The sequence below is a fragment of the Pseudogymnoascus verrucosus genome, assembly GCF_001662655.1.
Source record: "Pseudogymnoascus verrucosus strain UAMH 10579 unplaced genomic scaffold scaffold_36, whole genome shotgun sequence".
In the NCBI taxonomy this organism is placed as follows: Eukaryota; Fungi; Ascomycota; class Leotiomycetes; order Thelebolales; family Thelebolaceae; genus Pseudogymnoascus; species Pseudogymnoascus verrucosus.
In genome coordinates, this window is record NW_017263687.1 from 143,074 (window position 1) to 169,029 (window position 25,956).

Here is a 25,956-nt window from a genome sequence, read left to right on the forward strand (position 1 = left end):
TATACTCTCCTTTTGCTTTGTTAAAGATACTATCGCTTCAATCTGTTACAGTAGAAGGCGAATTGGGTGTCGCGGGATTTTTAGTTAACTTTATTTGTGAGACTGCGGGGTAGGCCTGTGGCTTGTTGTGGCTTGCAGATACGTGTACTCTGGAGGTACCGAGAGAGGTACGTACCGAGGGAGGTAGAATTGGCGGCTCACCCAAAAGACTAGCAAAGCTGGCTTTCCTTACTCCCCCCATCCCAACCTTCGTCCAAAACCCACCAGAGTCAGCGCTCTTGTGTCAGCGCTTTGTGCAAAATACTTGATTGATTAATAGATTGATCAACTCTTTATCAAGTACAGGAAGTTAGAGGGATGTTTGAAGCGATAAATTTACAAAAACCACTAAACCCAGACTCATTCTACGCCATATTCATTTGACTTTCATAGTTGCTTCCAAATATCATGTCATCCATTTGATCGGACATGTCATGATTCAGCATTCTTAGTCTAATCGCCCCGTCCGCAAACTTTGACCTGTCTTGCATTTGCACAGTTTCGAGAACATCGCCATGTACCGAGAGCTCCTTCTCAGCCACAGGCGATGATTGTGGCATGTTTTGCAGGTGTTGTTGTCTCACGTAATACGCTGCGAGGTCAATTGCATGGCCTGGCCCCAAAGAACCGCCTCCACCAGATCCTACGGAAAATTGCGAACCCTTGAGGAATATGGGCGATTCGATTTGGAAGTCGGTATAAATAGGAGAAGGCATCGAACCGGTTGTGTCCAAAAACGGGCTACTTCGATAAGATGCTTCCTCGCAAAATAATAGCTCTTCAGCATTTGCAACCTGCCGTTTCTGGGTGCAGTCCTTCGAGAGGATTGAGTGATCGCTCTCACTGTTCTTGCTCGATCTGTGCGCCCCAGCGCTGGAGAACTCAATTCGGCACAGTATTCTGCTTTTTCTGTGAATTCATATGGCAGATGTCGTGAAGGCGGAATGCAATCAAGCTTTGAAACTATATCATGAATTACAGGTTGCCCTCTGTCGTTCAATTGTGGTTCCCCAAATTCCCATGATTCGTTGTCGCGGATCATAGTATAAAGCTTTTGGACAGAAGCAATTAGGGCGCATTGGGTGTTTTCTAGAACTTCAGCATATCTAGTGAATGTGCATTAATACAGATGTATAGCTCAAACAGACTAAGGTAGTGCTCATCCAGGAGGTAATTGCTTAAAGCCGTTATTTTTCCTGCTCCCAGCTATGCACACCAGCCCATCATCTTTACACCGTTTACAAGGTATTTACAAGGAAACTCTCCATCACACTTCTAAAAGTTTCAGTGACCGGTAGGAGTAAACTGATAACATCTAGTGTATACCTTCGTCTTCTTCATCCTACACCTTCCGCATGCTTTCCATACTCACTTTTGTCTTTTATTCGTTGCAACAGCATTATGTTTAAGTAATGAAGCAGTACTCTTCGCAGATAGACTCCGAGGTTTTGAAGTCTTGGGAAGTTTTCTTGATACATGCGAGCTGTGACCGTTCTCAATCACAGGCGTAGAAAAGTCGGACATGGTATGAATAGTAATAGGCTATCAGAAAATCGTGTTGGAGGAGAGTAGAGAGGCTGAAGTACCATTTATCAGAGCCGAGTTCAACGGGAATACAGCGCTCACCTACTCGAAGTGTGCGGCAGTTATATGTCATCATCAGGATAGTTTACTGTTCGATAGTTCGAGCCTCCCAAAAGAGGACTGGAATGTTGTCCAATGACGAACTTATTACGTCATTGTAACAAAGTTTACTCATCTGCTTAGAGAAAGTCTATGCTGCGTTAAGATGTAAGCCGGGTATTTCAACAAGCTCGGGATCGTCTCGCACGAGAGGTGTGGATCTTATCGCTAGGCACCGCGCGACTTGGGCATCCCGTGGTAGCGTGTGTTAGGAAGATATAGGTTACCAAGCTTCGATTCGGTATGAACACCTAGAACATCGAATATGGGAAATGAGGCTAGATGTCAAGGTTAGCAGAGGCAAGCTGTGTAGAATAGTTCTATACATAACAGTCCCGAACGTACCGTCGTTGCATGTTCCCCTTTCCAATCCTTTGCACTAGAACTGAGCTAAATTATGTTTCCCAGCAGCGAAAATAATATCCGACCAGATATTTTTTTTGAGGTTCAGTCTCCTGGGCGCTGTAATATTGCCACATCCTTAGATCACTCATTGCCTGCCCCTCCTATTTTTACTGGACGCCAACTGAGAGGAACTCTAATCGTCTCTCATGGCGAGAGCCAAGAGCATGATTTCGATTATGTGCAGCTTACCCTTCAAGGTATGGAGCGTGGATTTTGCCTGTATTGACACTGAAAAGACTAATGATAGTTTAGGAGAAGTGCATGTTAGGCTCGCAAGCCGTGTTCACTGCGAAGCTAAGAAGCCTGTGGGTATCTTTCGTTTCTGCTGATTAACCACGGCAAAGTCACTGACTAAATGAACCGAAGGTTATTTTCATGTCATGCGTCAAATTGGCAAATGAATTCCAACGGGTCAATCTTGGAAATCCTCATATTGTGACATATCAAACTGGGTTTTTCTTCGATGTTCCAGACTCTACAATATTGCCATTAGAATATGGAAACGACATCCCGCAAAGATTGCCACCTTCGATGTGCGTTGTCAAATCTGATTTCATATCTGCAGCCACTACAGAAAGTTATAATGGCGGCTCACTCGCTGGCACCTGCGATGTTTCGTACAGAATCGTGGCTCGCGTCTTCGCAGGCGGACGATTAAAATGCAACACGAGTCGAGAGATAGTATTAATTCCGGTCGAAGATATACCGCCCCCACTAGACCCCGAAGATTTCGGGAAGGAATATCGACTTGTCGCAGCAACATCCTTGAGACAGTCATGGAGGTCAAGAAAAAGCGTGACAATAGTTGTATCGTCTATGGAGCCTCGGCCTCTCATATTTCCTAAGTGCGAAGGTGGGTGCGAGAGTACCGACGTTCTGCTCCAGCTCAAAACTGAGGGATTGTTGGACGGAAGTAGTGAGAGAGCCTTCATAGAGACCCAACTGACTGACTGCGAGGTTCGGATGTATCTCCAAGCGGTAACATATTTTTCAAAATACGAGCAAGTTGCAGCCATGTCAATAATAGAGGCGCAGCAGTCTCCATTTGTTATGTTAAAGAAGACAAGGTATCCACCAAACACGAAAAAGTTGCGCCTCGACAGGTGGCGAAAAGGACGTGAGATAGCATGTAAGCCTGCTTTTGCCCACAACAATTTTTCAAAGACCGCGTGTATAGCTCAAAACTTACATCTGACTAACTTAATGCAGCTGGGCTGTTCGAATGGGAAACAACGGTTTCAGTGAGTGCCATGCTTCCTTGGAGCTTCTCTCATCTCCCTTCATTCTTCACTGCCTTAGCAGCGAGAAGATATGCGTTTGATGTACAGATAACGTTTGGACATTGGCCTAGCATCAATGCGTTTCATAAGCCGATAAAACTTCGGATTCCACTGCAGATAGTCCATTTTGCAGTTGGGAAGCTCCCGGGTCGCTCTCAGGAAGAAGATGATCTGGAAGCTCCAGTATATGTATCATAACAAGGAATTGGATTTTTGATAGTAAATAAAATGCAGATTGCAGTGAAACCTAAATTAGACTCGCGCTCATATAAGCACAATAAAGACACAGGAATTTGAGTTGTGTATCAAATTGCTAACTAGCTACATATCATATAGAGGAGTAATTCCTATTGCAGTTACGCAAAAGGATACTTATTTGTAAAGATCTCGGTGCTCAGCCTTGATCAAGTCGGCAGCCTTCTCGCCGATCATGTAGACTGAGTTCTGGATGCGACAGTCGGGGATGACAGGGATGATCGAAGCATCCGCAACACGAAGGTTCTTGATTCCGTGAACCTTAAGCTTAGGGTCAACAGCCCCTTGCTTGATGTCTTTGGAGAGACGGACAGTACCGCAAGGATGGAAAGCAGTCTGGCAGCGATCAAGCACAGCTCTATGCATCTCCTCATCTGACTGTAGAGGCATTTGCCAGGGGTACTCGTCTTCAACGAGGTCCTTGAACCCATCTCCCTTGGTGAGGACATCGTAAGTGAACCTGATGCCCTCACGCATGGCGATGATGTCAAGATCATTTGCGAAGAAGTTCAGGTTGATGTTGGGCTGCTCGAAGGGGTCGGCACTGTTGAGCTTCACCTCTCCGGGGTCGGAGATAGGGCGGACAAGGTCGACGACTACAGTGACGTGGTCGCCCTTAGGTGGAGTGGGATAGTGCCACTGGAATGCGCTGCCGAACATGCAGACGAAGTCGAGCTCGAAGTGAGGCTGACCCTGCGGTGAGAAGGGATCAACTCCGCCATTAGCGGCCTTGGCCTTCTTGTAGGCGGCGTCCTTGTTAAGATACTTGTCGATACGGGGAAAGCCCACAAGCTCTAGGAGACCGGAGCCAACAGGACCAGAGTGATCTTTCTTGTACTGGGAAACAACCTTGTCATTCTTAGGACCCTTACGCAAGAGGATGTCGTCCATGCCAAAGCCATCCTTGACCCGCAAGACAAATGGGACACCAGGATGGTCAAGCAAGTGCTGGCCAATGTGTTCAGAGTCGACAATAGCGTCAATGCCGTGACGAGCCAACTCACGCTTAGGGCCAATACCACTGAGCATGAGCAGCTTAGGGCTCTCAAAGACACCCTGGGAGAGGATGACTTCGCGGGAGGCGTAGAAGTCGAGCTCCTTTCCGGAGCTGGAAATAATGGTCACGCCTTTGCAGGTGCGGTCGGCTTCATCAATGATGAGGCGCTTAGAATGATGCTCGGCTAGAACAGTTATATTGGGCTTGTTCTTCAAGAAAAGGTAGCTGCCAGAGCGGACTCCCTTGTAGATGGTGTCGGCACAGTGGGTGAGGCCGTTAATCTCGCCATCGTAGATGTTTGAAGTCTGGGGCTCGCCTGTAGACTTCCAGGCCTTCGTGACAGCTTCTCGAAATGGTGCCATATCGTCGATGAGCTCGGCGTGGGAAATGTGGATAGGACCACCGCCACCAATCTTCTTCAATTCGGGATTGTAAAGTTTAGCGTCATCATGATAGGAGGCGCTCTTGCGGAGGTATGGAACGAGGGGGTCCCACGTCCATTCCTTTCCACCGTACTCCTCCCATAAATCAAAGGTTGGCTTGCAGCCTGGGACCCAGGTGAAGTAGTTCAGGGAGGAACTGCCACCCAGTGCTTTGCCACGGGTGTTAGGCTTATCAATGCGCTCATAATCGTCACGCTTGACAAACGTGGTCTTGTAGGCCCAGTCATGCTAGCTATTGCGGAGATCCATTGCGTTAGAAGGAATGGTAATCAAATCAACCTCTTCTGGATTCCCGACACCAGCCTCAACGACTAGGACGGTGACATTAGGGTTCTCAGCAAGACGGCCGGCCACAGTGTTACCTGCAGTGCCGCCGCCAACGACAATAAAGTCAAAATGAGCTCCGTTGGTAGCTGCCATCGTGATCAATCCTATAATTCCAACTTTCGGCAATATACGATGAGCAATGGTGGTGCGAAGGCTGGCGGCGGATGTATGTTCTCTTATACGTCCATACTTTTACTATTTTGGAAGCTCGGCACATAATACGTATAGGTGACGATAGAATTAACTGACGCGGACCTACTTGACGACATCAAATCTCACGCTCTCTTTGAGAGAGTTAGATAATACTTTCACATCGAGAGTATAGCACTATGCTCTTCCCGCGTAGGTATTTACGATTGCATAGTATTAATGTAATCGTAGCTACCGAAATAATGGCATAGCTCATTAGCCGACCGAGTTTTAGAAAGTATAACTTTGCAACTTAACTTATCTACGTCAGAGACGATAAGTTAGTCCTACCTAACAACGTCTCGGGCGAGAACGCAAAGTGCCGCCAAATATCAAACGAATAACGATGCTAAACACGCCATATGACATAATTCATATCCCCTACTATCACTGACATCGTTGCTGATTGATCGGCTAGCTTGGCTCTACGCGCGATAGAATTCGTACGAATGGAAATGTCTAACGACTCGAACATAAAGCGACATATTCTCAGGCCGGTCCGAATATCTACTCCGAAGCCCTCCAGCTCCTATAAATTTATTTTGGTTACTAAGAAATCATCAAAAAAATATCACACGTAAAGCAAAATGTCAGACAAAATACCAATTTACACGCTCGCTGAAGGTTAGGAGTCGTAGAAGTTGGATGGGCTCAAGCCAAGGAGGCATATCTAACATACCCAGGATGCCCTATTGCATCGTCGAGCACTGCGCAGACTTTTCGCTCTAGAAGCACGCCTGCCTCCTCCACTAAATCTCTCGCCCTCTTACAAGACACTCAGCTCATCGAGACCCTCGCTCATTTTTCCCGTGAGAGGATTCCAGAGCGTGTTGTTCACGCCCGCGCCGTTGGGGCCTGGGGCGAATTCGAGGTCACCAAGGATATTTCAACCCTCACCAGCGCCAAGTTCTTGAATGGAGTTGTCTTACCAGTTATATACGATCACATTATTACTACGTCTCGGCTTGTTAGTTCACGAACCCATAGGTCAATAAGGTAGTGAGTGGGGTTAATTGGACTAATTTAGTCTTATTTGCTGCACAAACTAAATACAGTTCATTCACCAAGACAGAGACAATAGCATCGAACTCGGGAGGCACAGTGTGATTCGCAAAATTCTCAGATAATAAGCATTCTCGCCTAAGTTGGCACATGAAGTTGCTGTTCCACATATGATGTTCTCATCCCCGTAAGGTTCGGCAATAGTAGAGTTACTCTCCAAAATACCCGGCATATAATTATCTACATCAAACCTCCATACTCATCACCTTCTTTTTCCATTTTCTTATCCTCCTTGAGGTAGTCTTTGAACTCCTGTTTGTCCTTATTGATGTCACCTTCTAGCTTGCCGATCTCATTCTCATTCTTCTGTAGCTCCTTGGCATCGGCTGGATGACTCTCGTTTCCCTGCTGCCTGTTCTCCTGAGGGTGTTTATGATGGAAAAGCTTGTGGATAATCCCCTCTTTGCGTGTTGTGTGCGGTGCTAGTGACAACAAGTTAACACCATATACTAATGGGTCCCGAACCGTGATAGAGACCAACTTTCTGCCATAATGAGTTTGTAACCCTTTAAAGTAATGTCCGTGTCTAGACAACTAGGGCAAAATATGACTTAATACTTTGACTGTTGAACTGACTCCTGACAGACAATAGAACGGAGCGGCTCACGTCTTATAGAACGGTAAAAAGGCGGGGAAGGAGAATATCCCTTACGTCATGCCAGTCTCTGCTACACACGTGAAGTGTTTACTTGTCGAGATCAAGGTTAGTGGGCGAGTACTCGCTTCACTACTTTCTCGTGCGAGAGAACGGGCTCTGGAAACGGTTGGGAGGTCTAGAGGCCAGTTATGAGGTGAGCCGCCAATTATACCTCCCTCGGTACGTAGTATCTGCAAGCCACAACAAGCCATAGGCCTACCCCGTAGTCTCGCAAATAAAGTTAACTAAAAATCCCGCGACACCCAATTCGACTTCTACTGTATCATGGTAGCTAAGGTTACTGTTACTTCTAAGTAAGTTTTCTTTTTTCTCTATTAGTAATAACTATAGCTAACATTCGATAGAGAGCAGAAGTTGAGTAAGAAAGATGTAGAGACTATGTTTGATAAGACACTCTATTCGAAAATTGCAGAAAATGATAATCGCAGCTGGACTGTATCATTTGAGAATAACGACTACTTGAAGTTCGCCATGAAGTGTGTAAAGAGCGATGCGGGAGCTGATTGGTTTCGAGCTTGCTACTTTAAAGAGGAGTATGCTATGAGTTTGTTCAAACGAATTATAACATCAGCGAAGAATCGGCTTCGATACTAGCATCTCACAAAGAGCAAATAAACATATAGCCTACCTTCCCTATTTCTTTGTTACAGTAGACACAATAGTTGATTTAAAGAGGATATAATAAATGCAACCTTGATATAAACCATATTAGAACCCAGGTCTGTTATGATATGTTACTAGTAGCGCTTTATCACAAATATAAATTGCCAAATAGAACTAAATACATATAACTATCAGTTCCTGCTGATCTAGGTTATGCTTGCAAGCAAGGAGAAATTCACAAGTAAACACGAGAAAAAGCAAGTCAACGAGTAGATCTAAATAAAATTGAAGGAGATAAAGTAAAAATCACAGAAAAAAACATCAAGTGACTGTAAGTTACTGTAGCAATGCTGCTCGCACTCAGTACTTAGAGCTTTTTAGGGCTCCACTCATCATCGGTGGACGGTTTTGCACATGGTCATTTCCGCACCGCCGGGCTCTGTCACGCTTTTTACCTTTGTCATAGACCTGCCAGCTGTCCTGCTCCCATCCCTGCCTGCGGTCCTCTCCCTGGTTCTGCCCCCGCCCCTGCCTTAGCTTGGACAATCAAGATATGAGCTTGAGATTTGGCCGTGGCGCTTCTTATCATATCTTTGTTCTGCGCAAGGTTGACAGCCTTACCCTTGCGTTTTGTCCAATTTGCTCGCCTTTTGCCTCGGCGACCTTGAGCTTCTTTATCTACTTCTTCCTCGATGGCGGGGGCTCTAACGGTTGTTAATTCTATATTCTGTTCTCGCTAAGTTTGGCCGCGGGTTTTCTGTTTCTGGAGCCAGTTTTGTGCTGGTCCTCGTTTGTATGAGGTTCACCGTAGTCTTATAGCTTCCAAGACGTGTAGTCATACAAAGGCAGATTTATAGTGAAGCCTAGGCTTGAGAAAATACACAGATCCCATATATAAATTCTTAATCGTTGTAATCCATTCCAATGATCTAACCCTCCCATTTACCCCCTTAAACGCCGTAACTCCACATGCTAGAAATATACAGCATTTACATCATCTCCATCTCTATTTTTCACCTCAAAGACCACTCCACTCCAGCTTCCTCAACGTAACCTCCAACACCGTCTTAATCCCTTCATCCAACCCCTCAACAGCCAAAACCTTCTCCACCCACGCCGCCGTCTTCTTCGCCAACGCCCCCTTAACCCTCACCTTCTCCTTCCCCTCCCCTAACCTCGCCAGCGCCACTCCGAGAGCCCCCGGAAAGTCCGCTGTCAACGGGCTTACGCCCACAAGCGGCATACGAACATAGCAATCCCACGTCGCGGCCTCAGTAGGGAACCGCTCCATCATCACATCCAACACATGCTGCAGCACCTTCGGCAGACACGAAACTTGCGTGAAGACCGTGAACATATCAAAGAAATGCTGCGCCGCCTCCGCGCTAAAGAACGCCTGCTTGGCCGCATCATCAAAGATAGCGAGCGGGATCGCGCCCTGCAGCGCGGGGGTATTCATCGGGTCCTGCTTCGCCTCTCCGTCCACCTTGACGCCCTCCATCGCGCTCTGTCCCAGACTCTGCGCCTTGAATTCCGGGAATTTAATCTCATCCCCCTCGAACCCCTGCGTCTCCTCCTCCACCTCCTTCTCCTCCACCGCCTTCACAGCCGGCGCATCTAATCCCAGAACTCTCCTCCTCGCCGCGATCTTGGCAAGGAAAATCATCTCCAACTTCGCGTACTGAACCCACATCTCAGGCCCCTGATTACAAAACCTCGCACCCCTCTGCAAAAAGCTCCTCGCCTCCCCCATATCGCTTTCCTCCAACGCACATCTCGCCGCATACACCCACAACCCGGGCACCGTACAATGCAACCTCAGCGCCGCCGTGAGGATGACCTTGAATTTGCTCGTCGCGCCAGCAGTTCGCGCGTACTCGAGGTATGTCATCCATAGCCCCAGGTCGCCGGGGTGCTTGCGCGTGCCGCGCCCGAAGATGGCGAGGACGCGCGCTTGACCGGTGTGTGAGGAGGAGGACTTGATGCGGAGGCGTTGGCAGCGCGAGGCGCGGAGACGCTCGAGGTTGGATTCCCAGGCGGCGTAGCGGGCGAAGGTGGGGGGGGGGCAGCCGCGGGCGAGGAGGAGATGTTCGAAGTCGGAGCGCTTTTTGACGAGGGAGCGGATTTCGTCCTGGAGGGGGGAGGAGGTTAGTTGGGTTTGGTGGAAGGAGAGAGGGAGGTTGTAGGAAGTGGGGGTGTTGGGTGTAAAATGTGCTGTGCTGGTTGTGTCCTGGGTGTACGCACCTTGGTGAAGATCTTCTTCTCTTCGAATTCGCGCAGTTGTGGAACCGCCTGTTCCATATAGAAGCGCACCTTATCACTTGCGCCCGCCATTGTCGAACGTGAGGGAAAGTGGTGGTCTTGAGGTGGTGGTTGTTGAGTTGCTCTTTCCTGTCCTGTCCAGAAAGTGTAGCAGTATCTATCTTATCCAGCAGTCAACTAAACTTTTTAGCGTATATTCGACAAAATGCCTTCGAAAATGTCACATCGGCGGGCGGTGAGGCATAAAATGTTTAAGTTCTGCCACAGCCACTAAGACACGTACGGCGAACGGAACATCGGCTACCCAGCGATCAAATAGCGGGATTAAAGTGGATTAGGGCGTGAGAGGACATGGGGGGACTGGCGTGGTTGCTTGCGGGTGCTGGGGCCACTTTAGCACTTTTAGGCACTTTTAGGCACTTTAGAGTGGTGTAAGAGGCAGCCAAACACGCCCCTCTAGCCCTTTAGCCCTCTAAACTCCTCTAAAACTCCTCCGATACGACAATCAAATCAACGGCACTGGACAATGGACACCCCAGTAACTGCTGCTAGTAGTATAGTTAGATAGTTCCCTAGTAGAGACAGCAGCTAAGCCCCCCAGTCATGACCGCCGACGCCACCGGAGCACTCGGCTTTACGAACGATTTGTTACTACTAACAGCAGGTAACAGCCCAGGTACTCGTCGTTTAATGATCGTTTAATGATCGTTCAACGTCCGTAATGACCGAGCTTGTGTTGTTACTGTTGTTGGTGTACTTACCTTGCTGCATGTACGAGACAGGCAGGTACTTATGTCTACCACCTTACTAACAGCCAAGGTGAAAGTCGACCGGTTATATTTCCCTCCCTGCTCTCTCCACCTCCCCTCCCTCCACCTTGCTTGTGCCTACTTGTGCCTACTTGTGCCTAGCCAAACCAAGAACACACTAACCTCGAACCTATTCCCATGCGCCTATGACCTTCCCCGCTGCCAGCCGATTCCCCCTTCCTTCGTGATACCTCCCTCAACTCAAACCTTTCCTTTCTACATATACTCCACGCTCGTTTGTTTACCCCCGGATGGGAACCCCAGCCATTGTGTTCTTGTCTCGGTTTGCGATTGTATGATTTGGTTTCTCCCAAGGGTTTAACTCCATACTTGCACCCTCAATTGAGTCCTGCATGAATGAGATGGCGCCCAAGACAAAGGACGGTGACGTCTTGTTGGCGTTCTCGGGGAAGTGGGTTACTTGGGCTCACACCTTCACAGCTTATGGTGAGTCGCCCAGCCCACGCGAAACGAAACACGCAGCAGCTCGACAGCTCGTATCCAGCGATCCAGCAGATAGATTGATCGGAGAGAGAGAGAGCGAGCTCTAGCTGACAGGTGACACGCGCAGCTGCTTTTATCAGCGCATTGATCGTTGGGGTCTCGCTGCATTATCATAAGATTGTCACGAACGAGCACTATGGGTACCCACACGAGTGGTTTCCCTCTGTGTCTGCGACGATCGGGGACCGCTACCCTGAACGCTCGTTCTTCATGTTCTTCATTGCCATCACATCAGGTATGAGTCCATCCGGTGCTTTCCGCCGTCAAAATCAGGTACAATCGCAGCTAACAGCCAGGCCCACAGGCCCGAGATTCGCCCTCGTCGGACTATGGTACCTACTCACAGCGCGCCCAGGGCAGAAGCTTGCCAAGTACGTGGCGATCGTCGGCATCTTTCGAACTATAACCTGCGGCGGTTGGACGTATGTCACCTCGACCGATGACCACGACTGGCACGACATCTTCATGATCTCATACCTTGTTGCGACCCTCCCGTGGACGCTAGGATGCTTGGCGCTGAGCCCGCCGAACCCAACATCTATCAAATACAGGAAAATATTCGGGGGCGCCTTCTTCGCGACGATCGTGCCGCTGGTTTACTTTTTCATTCAGCACAAGGTCCACAAAGTTGCAGGAGGTATGTCGCCGGCGTGGTTTTTGATTGTTCGGTTTTTGAATTTTTTTGACATGTGATACTGACATTTCTCATCAGCTTACACCACATACGCCTTCTTCGAGTGGTCTCTTGTTCTGTTGGATGTGGCTTTTGACGCCGTCACGATGCTAGATTTTGAGGCGTTCGAAGTTGTCATTAAAGATGTCACAGGGGCGAGCAAGGGGTACGTTGAATGGCTTCTTCCCAAGTAGCAATAGACGAGATTTCCAAGGCATGTCATGCCGTCTTAATGATCAAAGTTCTAAACTGTTTTCTGTGCAGACAACCCAGGAAGGATAGTGGCGTCGAGATGCAGTAGGTTGGCCCCGGTCTGTGGGTGAAAAATGTTTACTAAAACGTGCCTTAGTAAGGATAAGCCTGTCGTTCAAGTGCTGAACCAGTCTTTCCTTTGGAGCGACGCGATTGATGCTGCTGCGGAAGTCTATCATGGCGTAAGTTGATATTGCATTCTGCATAAAGTTGGTACTAATACTCTGTAGTTTGTCTTCTGGTCCATGTTGACCTCCCTCGGACTCTGTGTCTGGTGTAAGTTCTCCCAACAAACCACCCTTTCATAAGCTAACAAAACCCAGACTTCCCCCTCTGGAACATGGGCATCTCCGGCTACGAAATTCTCGTAATGGTAACCGTCACCCCCTTCCTCCTCTCCAACCGCACCGTCCGCCGCCACGTCCTCTCCAACCTCCGCCTCACCCACCTCCTCTCCCTCTCCGGGCTCGTAGCCTACAAGCTCGAACTCCCGGAGCTCCGCCTCTTCGCCGTCGGCCTCGGCGTCGCCCTCTCCTGCCTCGCCTGGTCCGCAACCTGGTCCACCACCGCCTTCCAGCCCGTGCAACTCGAGACTAAAATCACAGCCTGGACACTCGGTCTCATCCTCCACAGCGTCGTCAAGTTCGCGTGGCAAACTAGTAATCCCATCTGGCCCATCGTGCATGACTCGAATGGGGGGTACAACTTCACCGGCCTCGTTCTCGCTGTCCTCGCCGTCCTGCGCACTACTAGCAATGGCAATAAAGGCACTTCCTCCCCAGTGGAGCGCAAGCAGCAGGGCTCCTCCGTCCTAGCCGCCTTCGGGATCGGAGGTCTCTTCTTCGCCCTCCACTCCCTCCTCTCAGACTCCAGCACAATGATCCTCTGGGTCTGGACCGGATTCCCCGTCCGCGGCCCCCTCGCCGCCCCCCACGGCGCCGTCACCATCGCAGCCATGTGCGCCGGCCTAGTGCTAGGCCTCTTCTACCCCCTCCTCGCGCGCAGCTGGACATTCTACGGACTCGGCTGCATCGGCGCCGCTCTCCTCACCTTACGCGCCGATTGGACAGGCTACAGCGGCGCGCTCCTCCTAACAGTCTACCTCCTCGCCTTCTCCGTCCCCATGATCGGAGCAGCAGCCAAGCGCAACCCAGCTACGGTGTTCGGCCTGGGCTTTCTGGTATACAACTTCGTCGTCCTCTTCCACGTCTGGGTCGTCGCCTACGCCTTCGTCCCCGGTGGCCCACTGGTGAGGGAACGCACGGATTGGGTCATGAGCACCACAATGCTCTTTATCGGCTGCGGCGTCTTCACCATCTCTTCCTCTGTCAGCGCTGCGAAATCCCCCTCCTACACACCCCCCGCTCCCCGACAACGCGCACACACCCTCTCCCTCGTCGGCGTCATCCAGCTCCTGGCGGTATGCGTCGCGTACATCCGCTTCCCAACCTTCGACTACACGCCCTACCACGCGCCCTCCAAGCTCATCACCGCCGGAATCTGGACCGTCCACTTCTCCCTCGACAACGACATGTGGTCCTCGGAGTACCGGATGCGCGACGCGCTGCGGGACCTCGAGCTCGATGTCGTGGGGCTGCTGGAGTCGGACCTGCAGCGCGTTATCATGGGGAATCGCGACACGACGCAGTTTCTCGCCGAGGAGCTGGGGATGTATGTTGATTATGGGCCTGGACCGGATAAGCATACGTGGGGCGCGGCGCTGTTGAGTAAGTTCCCCATTGTGGAGAGTGAGCACCACCTCCTCCCTAGTCCGGTGGGGGAGCTGGCGCCGGCGATTAAGGCGACGCTGGATGTGTATGGGACGTTGGTGGATGTTTTTGTGTTTCATAGTGGGCAGGAGGAGGATGAGGAGGATAGGAGGCTGCAATCTGAGTATTTGGCGGAGTTGATGGGGAAGAGTGACCGGCCCGCGATTCTGCTGGCGTATCTGGTGACGAAGCCGTTGGAGGGGAATTATAACACGTATGTCTCGGAGGAGTCGGGGATGAAGGATATCGATGAGAGTGATTGGGATAGGTGGTGTGAGTATATCCTGTATAAGAACCTGAGGAGGGTGGGGTATGCGCGCGTGTCGAGGGGGACGATTACGGATACGGAGATTCAGGTCGGGAAGTTCCTAGTGGGCCAGACAGAAGGAGGTGGATGGGAGGGGAGGGGAGGCTGGGCTGGAGGGGAGATGGTGGGTGGATCAGAAGTGCAGAGGGGGTGGAGGTTTCCGGAGACGTTTGAGGGGGAGGGGGTGAGGGGGCATAAGTATCATGTTTTCGAGGAACCGAGGTATTGGGTTTAGGGGGAAAGGGGGAAGAGGGTAATGGATGGGGGATGGTGGTGAGGAGAGGGTTCGTGGGGAGGAGTGAAGTGGTGAGGGGAGTAATGGGGGTGATGGGAAGGGAGGAGTGGATGGGGGGATGTGGTAATGGAAGTGCGTGTGGGTTTGGCTTGGTGTTAATGGGGGGTGGGAAAGGGGATGATTGGGAAGGATGGAATGGATGGGATGGGATGGGATGGGATGGATGGGATGGAACCGGAGTGAATATTTGAAATGAGATGATGATGTATAAGAAGGGAGTCAGTCAAAAGTGGTCTTGGTGAAATCTGAGAGTGACGGTGCTGTGTTGTGCTGTCCATGCAGGCAAATAAGAGGGGGAATACTGAAGTATGAAGGGGAGATAGGAGATGAAGGGGGGGTATTTAGACGTGCTAGATAGCAACTACATACTATCCCCTCATACCTAACGTCTTTTAGAGGTTATGAGAGTTAGTAATTAGGAGTAAGCGGTGCGAGCGTATTTTCCACTCGAAGTGAGAAAACAACACCCACGTGACATTATCACGTGACACATATCCAAGCCACCAACCTGCAAACCATACGCACACCACAGCCGCAGTTATTTAAACTTATATTTTGACAGCCCTCATACATGACGTCTTCCACTCCTAAGCCTCACTCCCAGCCTACCTCACAGCTCACATCTAATATCCCATCCATCCCGGACGTACAACCCCACGCTCTACCCAACTCTGCCCTGCCTCGCTGCACTGCACTGCGACACACACGTACGCGGCGGCCTCGCGTTCACCTCCCGCTTGTAGTTTTTATGCGTGGATGGGAAATTACATTTGGGGGCTTGTGGGGGAAGGATCTGGTATTGTTGGTTGGGAGGTGTGTGTGGCTTGGTGCTTGGCGTTTCATGTCTTGGCGGCGGCGTACAGTAGTCAGCGGAGGTTGTGCTTCACGGGCACAGCACGGTACGGTAGAGGTAGAGTACGTTGTGAGGTATAGTGGCGGAGGGAGCGGGGTGGAGCGGGGTGGGATGTTCTACTGTATGTAAGACCCTAATTACTGATTTTTTAAATCCGGCTATGAGGAGGGAGTGGGAAAAGTTGACAGGTGACAGATGACGGCAGTGAGAGGGAGTGAAAGATCGATATTTGAGGCTTAGCAAGCTCCCATGGCACCAACAGCGAGGTCTACATACAGTACAGTAATATCGAGAAGCGGCACGGCATCTGCATCTCAAAAAACCACTGACGTATCCCTCCCTCGGCATTCACTCACTCACATCATCCCTCCCTCGCTTCCACAACCACGAGCGGGAGGTCTATAGCTTGGTGGGAAGGAAGAGGCGAGTCTTCTCCCTTTACTGGTGTACCACAGATGAGTGTCTAAGATCACGAGTCTAGACTACCGGAGAACTCGGATGAGGCTGCATACATACTGTGCATGTGTGTTTTGGTGGGGTTGGATAATCGGCTTTTTGCGGTATCGTGCATGTGTCTATGCTGCAGTGGGTAGCGGCATCAGTGTCAGTACTGGTGTGGTAAGTGTTAGAAATGTCAGTTGTGAGTACATCACCCAGTCGTGGCGTCAGCTAACTAGACGGTCTACCCTCCCTGCCGTGCGAGCTTCCTCCTGCGGGATCTGATCTCGCATGCTCATGTCCCTCCCATCGTCTCCTCCGGCATTCCGTCATGACCGACGGGTATCTGCTATTTTTTTATGGGGTTTTATGCGGGGTTTATGCGGACACGTGACGTGCATAACTGAAAAGAAGAAATATTTTCTTTTTCGCGTACTCGCTCGTATAGCGTATACACGCATCGGAGGCGTTTGGGGAGGATCCACCCCGAGGAGTGGTAGACGCGGGAGGGACGGTTGGTGGTCATGGCAGATGTGTATGTCCGGATACCTCGGAGGAGGAGAGGTGAAAGGGTAAGAGGAGGGTGAGATGCGGTTAGTAAGTGAAGAAAAGTGTTAGGAGGGTGAGGAAAGTTAAACTTTGTGATTGATCAGCGCGAGACAGCTGGATGAGGGTTGTGGGTTGCATGGACAGGACAGCTCGGATTATGTGGTCTCACGTGCTCACAATGTCTCTGGTCGTGCCGTCATCGTCATCGTCATCCCCCTTTTCCCTTTATTTCGTCCCTTGGGTTCCTGTCAGAAAAATAATAAAAAATCCCCAATAACCATAATCTCACCACTTACAATTATAAACCCCGTCATCATTCTGTAAGCAAATCCACCGCTTACACCCATCTCCAATCTCTGCAAAATTCCTTCCCACCACCGAGATGATGCGCGAGGGAAGCTATCCATCCTCCTCTCTCCTCGGCTCCACCATAAAACCCGACCGCCCGACCATCTAATCTCCCACCCCCACCACTAATTGGCCGCCCTTCCACCCACCGCCACGCCTACGCGCTCTAGACATACGCGCTAAGCCAACGGCCCGCTCGGAGGTTCAGTTTTTTTCTTTGCCAGCTTTTTCTCTGCGCGTCGGTGGCTTGTTCGGGTTTCGCTTGGGGGGGTGGTCTTATTCGTCGGGGTTACGGGGGCTTACGGAGTTTTGTACATTGTTTATGCATGGTGATTCGGGTTGCTCGGCGGACGGCGTGCGGTGTATGGTGGTGGAGAGCGGCGCATGCTCCATGTTTCGATGTGCAGTGTGATCGGCTCTGCTCTTGTGCGCGGTGTCGTGTGTCTTGGTCTTGTCGTCTGGATGGCTGGACGGTTGGGTGATACAGGGAGGAGGGAGGGAGTCCATTGTACTCCCTTCGCTGCCTGTTATCCGGCTGGACGAACTGGTGATGTGGTATTCAATCAGTGACTGTCTATATCATTGTACTATACAAACTGCTGCTTACTCACTTACTACTACTACTACTGCTGATTCACAGCATGACAGCTGAGATGGGTGTGAAATTGGCTGACAGACTGCCTGGGCCTAAGAGTTGCCTGTGGTCCCCTGAGGAAGAACAAGAGCAACCTGCTTGGTCTTGCTGCCCGTTATTCTAATAAAACTGTTATCCCAGAATAATGTACATCTCCTATACCCTTGCCCCCTGCTCACCACACGCATCCTCCCACGTACCGCCCACGTACCATACGCGTATCCGTACTCGAAATCTGCTGCGAACGCCCCCCGTGTCTTCCGTCCTCCGTGTCTCTCCTTGCCGCTGTGCTACTGAACGGTACAGGCGTAACTTCTTTGTTCACTCTTGGCCCCATACTACACCATGTACCGATACTCCACCCACCACTCAAATTTCACTAACTAGCCCTGCAAAAAATGAAGATCGGCCACCCGTCTAGTTTTTGTGAAAGAGAGAAGAATGAGCACACTACCACTAACCACTACTAGTCCACTAATCTACTAATCCTCACTCCTATCCATCCTATCCAACCCACTAAAATATCCCACTAACCCACTCTTCTACCCTACCGACCGTCCTAACGCCGCCTCCTACGCCTTCACCCGCCCACGCACGCCCAGACGCACCGACCCAAGAACGCGCACGCACCGACCTTCCTACATTACCGCCTTGAACCCTCCCCCCCATATACCCATAACTCCTACTACTACCCACTCCCAATCCTCAAAGTATCTCCGTCCCCGTCCGTACCTCTAATCTCTCCCCTTTTGATCTTCACTTTTGATCTTTCACTTCGCTGCCTCTCCTCTCTTCCTACTACACCTACACACCTACAACTACCGCCGCACACCCTCGAGAAGAGCCCATCTTCAACCTCACGCTTTCCACTCTCGGTCTGCCACAGCCACCCTCTCTCTCTTCCTCCTCCTTCTCTTTGGGCATCGACGACCTCCAACAACCTCCCCAACTCCTCCTCCCAACGGCTCGGGCGGAAACCACTCCCTCGATGTCCGTCCACTCCTCCTCCGGGTCCTCGTCACCCACCTTCACCAAGCCCAAGCTCCCCTTCGGTTGGCCCTCCTACATACTCACCAACCCCATCCCGCGCCGCTACCGCCGCCGTCTGCGCTCGAAGCTGCACGCGCGCCAGTCCCCCGCCTCAGCACTCTCCTCCATCGAGACCTCCTTCTCGCCGTATGTCACGCTGCACAAGCTGCAGAAGCGGAGGTGGAACCTCTATGATGCGCAGAACATCTTCTTGGTCATAATATTGCTCTTCTCGGCGGCGATTACGCCGTCGGCGCCCATAATTAAGGCGGGCATTATATTGCTAGCTCTTATTGCGGCGGTTATTCCTATTACAAGCCAATTCCTCATTCCGGCACTGCCAGTGTTGACCTGGGTCATCTTCTTCTTCGCCGCTCGGTAAGCCCTGCCCTCCTCCCCCTTTCAACCCCCCCACCCCCAGCAGCAAGCAGCTAACCCCCCCCAGCTTCATCCCCAGCGAAGCCCGCCCCGGCATCTGGGTGCGCGTCCTCCCCGCCCTCGAAAACATCCTCTACGGCGCCAATCTCTCCAACATCCTCTCCGCACACCAACACGTCGTCCTCGACGTCCTCGCCTGGTTCCCCTACGGCATCGTGCACTTCGGCGGCCCCGCCGTGGCAGCATTCATCTTCTTCATCTTTGCCGCCCCGGGCACCCTGCCCATCTACGGCCGCTCCTTCGGCTACGTCAACCTCACGGGTGTCATCATCCAGGTCCTCCTCCCCTGCGCGGCGCCCTGGTACGAGAATCGCCATGGTCTCGCGCCGGCGAATTACGGGATGCCTGGATCCCCTGCTGGGTTGGCGAGGATCGATGCATTGTTTGGGGTGGATCTTTATTCGACGAACTTCACGAATGCGCCGGTTGTCTTTGGTGCGTTCCCTTCGCTGCACGCGGGGAATGCGGTCATTGTCATGCTGTTCATGTCCTACTGCTTCCCCCGCTTCAAGCCCTTCTTCGCATTCTACGTAATGTGGCTGTGGTGGGCCACCATGTACCTCTCCCACCACTACGCCGTCGACTTGGTCGCCGGCTCCATGATCTCCGGCGTCGTCTTCTACATCGCGCGCGCGAACTTCCTGCCGCGCCGCCAGGCGGACAAGTCGACGAGGTGGGACTACGATTATGTCGAGATTGGCGAGGTGGCGGGCGGGGAGCAGGAATACGATCTTGCGGAGCTTGGATACAGGCAGAGGCTCCTGGTGGATGAGTGGTCGGTGGGAGGCGTGAGCAGCGAGGAGAGCGGGAGCGCGAGTCCGGATGATGGGGGGAGTTTGTGGGAGGGGGAGACGCTGGGGGGGAGGGAGTCGACGGATAGGGAGAGTTTGGCTGAGATTGTGTTGGTGAGGTAGTGAGATTTACTGCCTTTGCTGCACGATTTTGGAAGCACTCTACCGACCATCACGAACTCGAGAGAGATTTGGCATACAACCCATACCACCTCACCTCAACACTCCCGATACTCACGAAACCTACATTCCACACTCTTAAACGACCCGCAAACGAAACGCAATACTTCACAACCTACAAATTTTATCCCACCACCACACAAAAACCTTTTTACCAACCTTCAATAATACCAACCTTTTTAATCAACCAAATTTATTTCGAACACAACGGCGTCTGAGAAACGGAGAGCAGGAGAAGCGGAGAGCAAGCGGAGGAGTCAGGCATACATGCATAACGGCGTTTTTCACACCAATCGATTTCCACTTTGCGGACAATCGATTGGGGATGGCGGGCAGGAGGGGATAATAAGGGATGGGCGATAGTAATCACATACAATAATGATGCGCCACATGGCGCGGGGGCCCGGGGAGGGGGGGTGAAAATGAAACGGTCGCTACAGGCTGCTGGGGGATGGATGTATAGAACACTCGCTTTGTGTGTATAGAAAGGCGGGGATGAGCATGGGGAGAGACAGTCTTGGCTGGTCCCGAGATGAGATGCTTGGAATGGAGATATTACTCACTCACTACTTGATTGAATGCTTGGTGATTGCTTGGTGACTGCTTGGTGACTGCTTGGTGACTGCTTGTGACTGCTCCATGATTGCTTGGTGATTGCTTGGTAATTGCTTGACTATTTCATTGACTACTCTACCCGGAGAATCTGAAAACGTGGGATATGAGTATAGAGTGACAGACAAATAGATACAGCGGGATCGGTTCAATCCAGTTAAGCAATCAATTCAATTCAACTTTCAACTCAGCTATCCATCCCCTCCGCTACAAGAATGGGTATTTGCATATGCCATCACACATCACATCATTTATTTCATTTTCCCCCTCCCCCCTCTCTTTTCCCCCTTCCCCTTCCCCCTCTCCCACCCTCTCGTCCTTTCTCCCCCCCTCCCCCATGACCCCAGAGTCTCAGGGCGTAGCCCCTCACCTCCCCTGCCACAACCCCCGACTAGCCTCCCTAATCCTCTCCTCCTGCTTCTCAATCTCCGCACCACTCTGCCCCTGCCCACTCCGTCTCGTCAACAGCCCCGCCCCCGCCTTCGTCGGCTCCTCCGTCGTATCCATCTTCACATCCCCCTCCGCATCTCTCCCCCCTCCCTCCCGGTCGGGATACGTCTCAACCCCCTCATCATTCAGCGCAGCCTTCCTCGCAATCGCCGCCAACGCCGGCCCCGCGCCTCCAGTGTTAGAATCCGGCGTAGCGTCAGAAGATGAATTCCCCGCCGCCGCCCTCTCAGGCTCCCCACTCCTCGCCCCATCCATATGCCCCGACCCCTCCCTCAACTTATTAATCGCCCTCACCGTATCAATCGCAGCATGCAGCGTGCGTCTCGCATTAAAGTTCTTCCTAACAGTCGGCAGCAAATCGCTCTGTCCCTCCTGTTCCTCTTGTGGCCTCGCCGCCAAGAACGGATGCGCGAGTGCTTCTTGTGCGGTTGGACGAGCAGACGGATCGACGGTGAGGCAGCGGGATACAAAGTCTTTTGCGGAGTCGGAGACGCCGCGCCAGAAGGCGAGGGGCTCGAAGCGGTAGTCTGCTATGAGGATGGCTTGCATTTCTTCGAGGTTGGAGTCCCGGTCGAAGGGGGTGTAGCCACAGAGTAAGAAATAAGTAATGACGCCGATGGCCCAGACGTCGACGGGTTTGCCGTGCCCTGCTTTCTTGAAGATTTCAGGCGCCATGTAACCTGGTGTTCCGCACGTGGTTGTCAGGACGTGGAAGTGCTCGTCGTCCATGATTCTTGAGAGGCCAAAATCGGCAATGAGTAAATCGGCGTTGTCTTCAGGGGTGCGGAAGAGGAGGTTCTCCGGCTTGAGATCCCGATGCACGATGCCGTGGGCGTGGAGGTAAGCGACAGCAGAGAGGGTAGCGAGGATCAGAGACGCGGCGTCGGATTCGTAGTAATTCCCCTTACGGCAAATGCGGTCGAAGAGTTCGCCGCCGAGCGCGAGGTCAGTGACGAGGTAGAGGTTGTTCTGCGTCTCGAAGTAGTCGACCAGCGTGAGGATGTTACGGTGGCCCATGGAGACGCGCTTGAGGACTGCAATTTCGTTGCGCACCATGTGTTCGCGCCCGGCCATGAGGCGCTTGTTGATTACTTTGGCGGCGTAGTAGCGTCCGGTGTCGATGTGAACGCATTCTTTGACGACGGAATACGAGCCGGCGCCCAACGTCTTGCCGGTCTTGTAGTGGCACGGCTGGACCTTGGGAGGGGTGCGCGACGCTGACGTGGGGTAGGGGGCGTCGTAGCTCATCGTCGCATGTGCTGGGTGTTGTGTATGTGGTGGACGAGGAGAGGAGAGGTGGAGGAGATGTTTCGAGGTCGAGGAGTTGGAGTTGTTGGAGGTGGTGGAGAGGGGCGGTGGTGGTTATCAAGGCGAGGGCGGTGGGCGATAAGGATGTGTAAGTGAGGGGTCCAGAGCGAGTCGAGTCGAGTCGTCGTGCTAGCTGAGTACGTACTGTCCTAAACCTCTCTCTAGTGGATTCGCACAAACAATACCAAGGAATAAGAGGACGTCGCACGATCCGGTTCGCGATGGAGGTTATAGGGCTGAGATGTGCGAACGACTATTGAGGGACAAAGAGGGGACTTTGCGCGCGGCGCGGGGAAATGGATATATATTGCGCGTTCACGTTTTTTTTCAGCCGCTCCTTAACGTACTTATGGCACTCTGCATTAGCAGCTGCTGTTTGGGGTGCCATGATTCGTGCCTGCTGAGTAATTGGAGGTAGGGGTGCTGCCAATTATGGTGCTCGTATGAGATTCCAGAGCCAGGGTCGCGGAAGGGCGGGGAGGTGAAATTAAGGGATTTTGTAGTGGGATTGTTAGAATGAGTACTATTTCTTGCTATATTATTTGCATTCTCGGCGCCAAACTGACTACGGTAGTAATTGTAAACGTTTATAAAACGGTTAGAATGAAGCCGTAGAGGGCATATTGTAGATCAGCGCAAAATGGGCTATAAAACTCGACATATGCGCCAAAACTGTGTATATACAGAACACGGTTGACATCGTGGATTTGCGCAAAATCAGCTATAAGTACAGAATTTAGTGCTAAATCCTACTATATGGCGTAAATCGTTTATAAAACACTTACGAGGCCTTTTGCAGATCAACTCAATACAGCTTAATACGGATGACATCGTAGAGTTGGCGCAAACCACGCCTCGAAAACTGATATTAGCGCCAAACCGAAACGTAAATAGACCACCATCGATATCGTAGAATTGCGCAAAAGAGTGCAATAAAATTGAAATCTGCGCTGTAATCTTAGATGTGTTTGTTAAACGTTTATAATGCTTGTTACGGAGCACATCGTAGCTTTGGCGCAAATGAAGCTTTAAAACTGATATCTGCACCAAAATGAAGAGTAAACAGAACACGGTCGACATCGTAGACTTGCGCAGAATAGACTATTAGATTGTAAAACTGCGCTAAAACAGAATATATGCAGGATGCGTTCGTAATATATTCGTAATGCATTATGAGGTCTGGTGCAGCAGACAGGCACTGCCAAAGCTGTATATGAATATATAGCATAGAGGAATGAATTTGCGGGACCAACGTAGGTCTAACGCAAGTCTAACGCAGATCTAACGCACAGGCTGCACGCGCAGACAGAATCGTAGTTTGAGTAAGATGGGCAGATGAGCTCAAAATACGAAAGGAGTAGTGAAAACGGACCTAATAGGGGCAGGAAACGGACCCGTTACGGAGCACATCGTATATTTGCGCAAAACAGGCAATTAAATCCGAAATCTGTGCTAAATCAAAGAGCGGAGCGAAAGCAACGGTAAGAGCAAAGGCAAAATCAAGAGGAAGAGCAACGGTGAAAGCAAGGGCAAGACAACGGTAAAAGTAGCACAATACCAACCACAAAGACAATGGTAAAGTAAGAGAAGAGCAACGGCAACGACAACGGCACAACCAAGGAGAGGGCAATGGTAAAAGTAACGGCAAAAAAAAAGGAAGGGCAAAGGCAGAGTAAGAAGAGTAAGCAAAGGAAGGGCAACAGCAAAAGTCAACGGCAAAGCAATAGCAAAATCAATGGTAACAGCAACGGCAAGCAACGGCAAAAACAAGAGGAAAAGCAAGATTAGACCGTGTTTAAACCTAGATCAAACCATTAAAGCTGTATTCGCGCAGGATAGACTACAAAACCCGACATTTGCTCCAAAACGTAAGATTGTAAATTTGAAGAGCAGATATTTGCGCAGAATAGAGATAGTAAGTGGAACACTGCGCAAAAAGGGCTGGCCGGTATTCCAAGCTGGTATTCCGAGTAGTCTAAGCAAAACAAGCATATCATCGACAATTGCGTTAAATCGACTATGGAAGCTGAAATCTGCGCTAAAGCAGATAGATTGTAAAGTTGAAGAGCAAATATACGCGCAGAATAGAACCATAGATAGAAAAGGTGCGCAGAACAGTCCGTCCGGTATTCCATACAGCTGGTATTCCAAAAGCAATCTTGCGTAGAATAGAGTAGAAAATAGGAAAAGTGCGTCGGAACCCAAAAGATGTGTTTATGTTTCATTTCAAAGCTACACGGAATACTGTAGCAGGTATAAGTATGAGAAGGCATACCCTTCTCCTTTAAGCAGAACCACATCACTCCAATCTCCACAATTTCTCCAAAACTAAAAAGAAAAGAAAAAATGCTCTCCCACCTCTTCACCGTCTCCATCCTCGCCTTGTCTGTCGTTGTTTCCGCCACTGCGGTGCCAGCAGTAGACGAGGTAGGAATATGGCGGTTGTGTTGTAAGATCATTTTCAGCTGATGTGCGACATATCTAGACCGCGGACGCCATCGTCAAGCGTGCGTGCCAGCCCGCGTGCTGCGATCTCCTCGTTCAAGTGAGACCTCCTCCCACGCTCCGAACCCTAACATCTTCTCAACTTTGAATAGTCACACGACGGCACTCTTGATGGCGTCCAATGCGAACGTGGCGGAATTGACTGTCCTTTCTCTGGTCAACTAACGGCCTGCTGCGAGTCATTTACGGTACGTCTTTGCCCGTCACTACGCATGTAAAGTGGTCTAACATGCACGTAGTTGTCGACAAACGCCCACAAATGCACCTTATAGGCATACGTACCACGGATCGGTATGGTTCTAGCGGGTGATAAGTAGCGCACGAGCATTGCACTCTAGTATATCAGGCAAATGAGACTGCGCCTTCTCGGCATTGGAGTTCGCTGTCTGCGGTTTGACAATTCAGATGGCGTTCTTTTTCTTCACAAGCGGTAGTCTCCTAAGACGTACTAGAGCGCAATGGCATTCAAAGTGATATCCGACTGTTCTTTTATGCTTGACAATGTGAAGCCACCGACCCAGCCACCATCCTCTCCCGCTGTCTGCACAGACTCTCTTAGCTACTAAGGATCGCTTTCCACCAAGACGCCTTTATTGTCTACCACGGCCCATTACTTCCAAAACTAGGTCTGTATAGATGGGGAATGGATCAGCCGGGGGTGATCTCCTGATCGCCGAGGGTCGCAGAGATTGCTGGAGGTCGCCAAGGTTCGCTCCAGGTCGGTAAGGATCTCTGGCGTTTTGCTAGGAGCTGTGGGTGTTTAGAGAGGTGATTTCTCATGGCTGCTGAGGGCTGTGGCCGCTCAGAGGTGGCTACGAGGCTTACCTACGAGGCTTAGTCAGCTGATCCGTGGTGGGTAGTCTGTGGCAGGACACCGCTCAAGTACAAATCACAAGAAACTGGAAACGGGATGCGACGTAGAAATGTACTACTACAGCTGTGGCAGTACGAATGCAAGAAACTGGAGACGGAATACGACGTAGAATTGTACTACTACAGCCGTGGCAGT

At 50.9% G+C, this 25,956-nt stretch overlaps 10 protein-coding genes across 10 annotated transcripts; 5 read left to right on the forward strand and 5 right to left on the reverse strand.

The window, feature by feature from the left end:
- Nucleotides 1–404: 404 nt before the first annotated feature.
- VE01_06195 (uncharacterized protein) lies at nucleotides 405–755 on the reverse strand (the record flags this gene model as incomplete). The annotated part of the gene is made up of 1 exon (XM_018275648.1): nucleotides 405–755. One exon carries the CDS (start codon nucleotides 753–755, stop codon nucleotides 405–407), a length of 351 nt encoding a protein of 116 aa, XP_018128406.1.
- A 2,938-nt stretch (nucleotides 756–3,693) lies between these two features.
- On the reverse strand, nucleotides 3,694–5,522 carry VE01_06196 (uncharacterized protein; the record flags this gene model as incomplete). The annotated part of the gene is made up of 2 exons (XM_018275649.2): nucleotides 3,694–5,330; nucleotides 5,382–5,522. The coding sequence occupies 2 exons, from the start codon at nucleotides 5,520–5,522 to the stop codon at nucleotides 3,780–3,782; spliced, it is 1,692 nt and encodes a 563-aa protein (XP_018128409.1). The 3' UTR covers nucleotides 3,694–3,779.
- A 683-nt stretch (nucleotides 5,523–6,205) lies between these two features.
- Nucleotides 6,206–6,618, forward strand: VE01_06197 (uncharacterized protein; the record flags this gene model as incomplete). Its single annotated transcript, XM_018275650.1, has 2 exons — nucleotides 6,206–6,242; nucleotides 6,302–6,618. The coding sequence occupies 2 exons, from the start codon at nucleotides 6,206–6,208 to the stop codon at nucleotides 6,616–6,618; spliced, it is 354 nt and encodes a 117-aa protein (XP_018128408.1).
- Nucleotides 6,619–6,736: 118 nt separating this feature from the next.
- VE01_06198 (uncharacterized protein) lies at nucleotides 6,737–7,404 on the reverse strand. The gene is made up of 2 exons (XM_018275651.2): nucleotides 7,162–7,404; nucleotides 6,737–7,102 (listed from the first exon to the last, which is right to left on the reverse strand). The coding sequence occupies exons 1-2, from the start codon at nucleotides 7,169–7,171 to the stop codon at nucleotides 6,861–6,863; spliced, it is 252 nt and encodes an 83-aa protein (XP_018128411.1). The 5' UTR covers nucleotides 7,172–7,404; the 3' UTR covers nucleotides 6,737–6,860.
- A 198-nt stretch (nucleotides 7,405–7,602) lies between these two features.
- VE01_06199 (uncharacterized protein) lies at nucleotides 7,603–7,932 on the forward strand (the record flags this gene model as incomplete). The annotated part of the gene is made up of 2 exons (XM_018275652.1): nucleotides 7,603–7,631; nucleotides 7,683–7,932. The coding sequence occupies 2 exons, from the start codon at nucleotides 7,603–7,605 to the stop codon at nucleotides 7,930–7,932; spliced, it is 279 nt and encodes a 92-aa protein (XP_018128410.1).
- Nucleotides 7,933–8,828: 896 nt separating this feature from the next.
- Nucleotides 8,829–10,718, reverse strand: UTP6 (U3 snoRNP protein). Its single transcript, XM_018275653.2, has 2 exons — nucleotides 10,186–10,718; nucleotides 8,829–10,072 (listed from the first exon to the last, which is right to left on the reverse strand). The coding sequence occupies exons 1-2, from the start codon at nucleotides 10,273–10,275 to the stop codon at nucleotides 8,960–8,962; spliced, it is 1,203 nt and encodes a 400-aa protein (XP_018128413.1). The 5' UTR covers nucleotides 10,276–10,718; the 3' UTR covers nucleotides 8,829–8,959.
- A 370-nt stretch (nucleotides 10,719–11,088) lies between these two features.
- On the forward strand, nucleotides 11,089–14,752 carry VE01_06201 (uncharacterized protein; the record flags this gene model as incomplete). The annotated part of the gene is made up of 8 exons (XM_018275654.2): nucleotides 11,089–11,459; nucleotides 11,584–11,751; nucleotides 11,821–12,153; nucleotides 12,229–12,355; nucleotides 12,454–12,486; nucleotides 12,539–12,623; nucleotides 12,672–12,717; nucleotides 12,765–14,752. The coding sequence occupies exons 1-8, from the start codon at nucleotides 11,366–11,368 to the stop codon at nucleotides 14,750–14,752; spliced, it is 2,874 nt and encodes a 957-aa protein (XP_018128412.2). The 5' UTR covers nucleotides 11,089–11,365.
- A 3,492-nt stretch (nucleotides 14,753–18,244) lies between these two features.
- Nucleotides 18,245–20,631, forward strand: IPC1 (Aureobasidin resistance protein Aur1). The gene is made up of 2 exons (XM_018275655.2): nucleotides 18,245–19,041; nucleotides 19,109–20,631. Exons 1-2 carry the CDS (start codon nucleotides 18,623–18,625, stop codon nucleotides 20,013–20,015), a joined length of 1,326 nt encoding a protein of 441 aa, XP_018128415.1. The 5' UTR covers nucleotides 18,245–18,622; the 3' UTR covers nucleotides 20,016–20,631.
- A 419-nt stretch (nucleotides 20,632–21,050) lies between these two features.
- Nucleotides 21,051–22,778, reverse strand: VE01_06203 (uncharacterized protein; the record flags this gene model as incomplete). Its single annotated transcript, XM_018275656.2, has 1 exon — nucleotides 21,051–22,778. Exon 1 carries the CDS (start codon nucleotides 22,380–22,382, stop codon nucleotides 21,051–21,053), a length of 1,332 nt encoding a protein of 443 aa, XP_018128414.1. The 5' UTR covers nucleotides 22,383–22,778.
- Nucleotides 22,779–24,788: 2,010 nt separating this feature from the next.
- VE01_06204 (uncharacterized protein) lies at nucleotides 24,789–25,219 on the forward strand (the record flags this gene model as incomplete). The annotated part of the gene is made up of 4 exons (XM_018275657.1): nucleotides 24,789–24,869; nucleotides 24,928–24,987; nucleotides 25,040–25,135; nucleotides 25,187–25,219. 4 exons carry the CDS (start codon nucleotides 24,789–24,791, stop codon nucleotides 25,217–25,219), a joined length of 270 nt encoding a protein of 89 aa, XP_018128417.1.
- Nucleotides 25,220–25,956: the final 737 nt, after the last annotated feature.

Excerpts from the sequence above, each read along its gene's own strand:
- UTP6 (XM_018275653.2), bottom strand. The coding sequence starts at position 10,275 with ATGGCGGGCGCAAGTGATAAGGTGCGCTTCTATATGGAACAGGCGGTT. Across the intron at positions 10,073-10,185 it reads AGAAGAAGATCTTCACCAAG|GACGAAATCCGCTCCCTCGT; the intron begins GTGCGTACACCC and ends TCCCCCCTCCAG.
- IPC1 (XM_018275655.2), top strand. The coding sequence starts at position 18,623 with ATGTCCGTCCACTCCTCCTCCGGGTCCTCGTCACCCACCTTCACCAAG. Across the intron at positions 19,042-19,108 it reads ATCTTCTTCTTCGCCGCTCG|CTTCATCCCCAGCGAAGCCC; the intron begins GTAAGCCCTGCC and ends AACCCCCCCCAG.